Source organism: Cyprinodon variegatus, unplaced genomic scaffold (genome assembly GCF_000732505.1).
Source record: "Cyprinodon variegatus isolate N-32 unplaced genomic scaffold, C_variegatus-1.0 Scaffold1219, whole genome shotgun sequence".
In the NCBI taxonomy this organism is placed as follows: domain Eukaryota; kingdom Metazoa; phylum Chordata; class Actinopteri; order Cyprinodontiformes; family Cyprinodontidae; genus Cyprinodon; species Cyprinodon variegatus.
The window spans coordinates 196352-199617 of NW_015151672.1; the positions used below are offsets into that span (position 1 = coordinate 196352).

General features: G+C 38.7%; 1 protein-coding gene across 1 annotated transcript in view; it reads right to left on the minus strand.

Annotated features, from left to right (window-relative positions):
• The window catches only part of LOC107102226 (adhesion G-protein coupled receptor F3-like), a 62429-nt gene that overhangs the window by 48217 nt on the left and 10946 nt on the right, over window positions 1–3266 (minus strand). Inside the window, exons 5-7 of the mRNA XM_015401438.1 lie at window positions 870–982; window positions 716–786; window positions 556–642 (exon numbers count right to left, since the gene is read on the minus strand). Coding sequence (XP_015256924.1) covers window positions 556–642; window positions 716–786; window positions 870–982 — 271 coding nt within the window. The remainder of the gene's footprint in view (window positions 1–555; window positions 643–715; window positions 787–869; window positions 983–3266) is intronic.

Genomic DNA, 3266 nt, shown 5'->3' on the forward strand with positions numbered 1-3266 from the left:
TCGTTTGGTGAACGATTCCAAATTTCTCCAGACTGATTAGCGAGTGAAATCTTGAAAGCTCGCGAGATCAGGACGGTCTCACGAGGCTAGCTAAATGCTGGGATTGTTAATTGGGTCAATCTCAAAAAGTTCAGATTTTCCCAACTACTGTCTCTGCCACTTCAACCGTGCTGCAGGACCCCGTCCACCATATACTTTCCACAAAATACAGACACCCTAATTACGTGACAAAGCACTAATATCTCCCTGGACTCAGCATCCCTAAACACAGTGGTGGCAGCATCATGCTGTAGAGAACAGGGATGATGGATGATGCTAACTCAGGGCAATGATGGTAGCTTACCTAAACATAATATCAAATACAGAATAAGTGAGTAGATTTAAGAAATCGAATTCCCACTGATATTCTATTTATCTGGCAAAATCAAACTGCGGTATTTTATTGGTCTATTGCAAAAAATAAACTGAACAGCAAAACCTGGGATCATAAATAGTTTTTAATGTTTTATAAGCTCATGACTAAACAAACAAAACTGTAGCAAATGACAAACTTACAATGGAGTTGGCACATGGGAAGAACATGCCGAGACAAAACAGGCCGAGGATTGGTCCACCGACCATCCCAAAGATCTTTAAAGCTACCTGCAAGTCAAGCGTAAACACTTAAAGCTAAACCAATCGAACCGTTAATAATAGGATCAAACAAGGAGCTCACCAGTAACACCGAGTCCCCCATCAGGTGAGTGAGGTAAGCCATGGCCAGACAGAGCAGCCCGTAGGACAGCGCTTCCAGAACAGAGACGTAACATCAAGCATTAGAAAGTTCAGCCATCGATTTGGTCGTTTTTAAAGCAGAGAGCAGCTCTCACCCAAAGCTTTGGACACCAGCGTCGCTCTCGCTTCGGACATGGATGGAAAATGTGGTTTGATGAGATCCTCCATCGTCACGGTAGCCAGAGAGTTGAAGGCAGAGGAGATGGTGCTGAACAGACAAGTCATAACATTAACATATGCCTTTTTTTTATTTTTACAAAATCAAAAACTTGTGTAAATTAACATGAGAAAGCCAAGCTATTTGTGATGTCACTGGATCTTTATGGAACATGTTTTATTTTCCTTTTATTAAGCACACCAAACCAAATCTGCTTTCTCTCTTAATATGAAGATTGGAGAAATTACAAAAGCAGCACAGTTCAGTCTTTAACGAAAACCTGGTCAATAGAAACTCATTATGCAAAGCAGCTGAGCACCAGAATAAATGACCAGGATATCAAATTATCTCCGTTTTATTACAGTCTGGAATTCACACAAAGGTCCATTTCAGCTTCATGCAGCTCTTTTTATCTTTATGCTTACTGGTTTAATTTAACTTTTTTTATTACTTTACATAAATCCATATTTCTAAATGAAGCTAAACTCACTCTTGCTGTTCTGTTTTTAACTTTTTAATCCAATCTTTTTACTGTTACAGAAATAGTACAACCTTTTAACTCTTATAAAACAGATCAATGTATGTTTTTTTTTAAAGTTTGCCAAATTAGTAGTTTATGTCTGAAGGGAAAATTAGTAAACTGATGCTGATCAGCTGTAGCAGACCTGGACATGCAAACTGAATATTTTATATGGAAAAATATTTTACATTTTATCATTTCCAGACCCAAAAGTTAAAATGTTTTAGCAGATCTGTGTGGACGACCTTTACTGTAGTTGTGTTGCTTCATGTTGAACACTTCACGGTGTAGTTTAAAAATGCTAAAAAAAAAAAAAAGTTCACTATTTTATATAGTCTCTTAAATTAGCGCTGGATGAATTCTTCTTAAGATTATTTGCAGCCTGTTGACAGAAAGTTTGTTCCCATGTCTTTGGTTGAATATCTAATAAAAAATTCTGATTGATTCTTATTTATCTTATTTACTACCCTTATATTCCTATATAGGGGGAAAACTGAATTAAATACCATATTCTCTGGACTATAAGCCGCTATAAACCATGGTGCTTATAAGAAGGCGCGGCTTCTCTGTTGATTTTTTTCTAACTGCCAGATGGTGAAGGGAAAGAATAAGGGGCTAATTTTAACTTAGCATACGAGCATGCTAGCAGCAGGCACAATGGAGAACAAATATCCCGAATTCATGTATTTTGACATTTATCTGCCTCATTAAATAAAGAGACTGGGTTCAACTCCTGCAGAACTGAAATAAAGAGCCGACAAAGCCCCATCTTTCAGTAGAAACTCTTACTGCTGTGAGCTAACAAGCTAACAGGAGCTAGCATTCTTCTTCATTCCTACTCCAGGGGCTATAAGTAGAGCTCCCCCTACAGGTTTGCTGGGAGACAGTTCCGTAGATATCAGCAGTTTATAGCCCCATGCGGCTTATATATGTATGTTTTAAAATTTTAAAAACAATTTAGTGTGTAATGAGGTGTGCTCTATAGTTCAGAAAATATGGCACATGTTTTTTATTGTAGTGTATTTTCTGCTTTAAAAAATTATGGCTATTTTTCTGAAGCGACCAGTTAGCTTCATAAACCAGCCAATAGTTTCACAGCAAAACACACAGCAGCTGCCAGTGTTTGTTTTTTTTTATTTAATAAAGTTAATTTTAATATGTTATCAGGGCTGTCAACTAGAGACTGACACGGGAGTGGATTTTCACTCCTGTCCCGTCCCACTCCCACAGACAAAAATGGTGTCCCGTCCAGATCCCGGGCCAGAGTAGAAATCTAAATCCTGTCCCGTCCCACTCCTGGTGAAATTACTCCCACTCCCATTCAGAATGACCCCCGCTCCTGCACCACTCCCATTCTTTTGTTTTTCAGCGCAGGTGAAAAACTCAGAGCGGAAGCACTGTTGGTTTTTGGGTCGTGTAGTTTTTTTGACTCGAATTATAGTGTAGGCTTCAAGGAGAAAAACTACAAAATGGCGGCGCCAGTACTGGATTCTTTTTCTTTCTATTTTATTTTATTTTTTGGCATCGATCCTAGTCTTTTTTTTAGTTACTATTGGTTTCCCGTGACCCGTGGGATTCCCGAAAAAATGTCAGTCTCTACTGTCAACTCTCACCCATTGGGAGTGAGACTCACCCATCTCAGGGTCAGACATTAATACTCAACTCTGTTCCACTATTTATATATAAAAATACCATGGTGATTAAAATCTAGTCCGCGTTTTTAATACAACCTTAGTGCTAACGCAGGAGGACATGCCAGGTTCATATCCAGTCCGTATTCCCACCTATTCACTGTGTCAGATATTGATCAAAGAC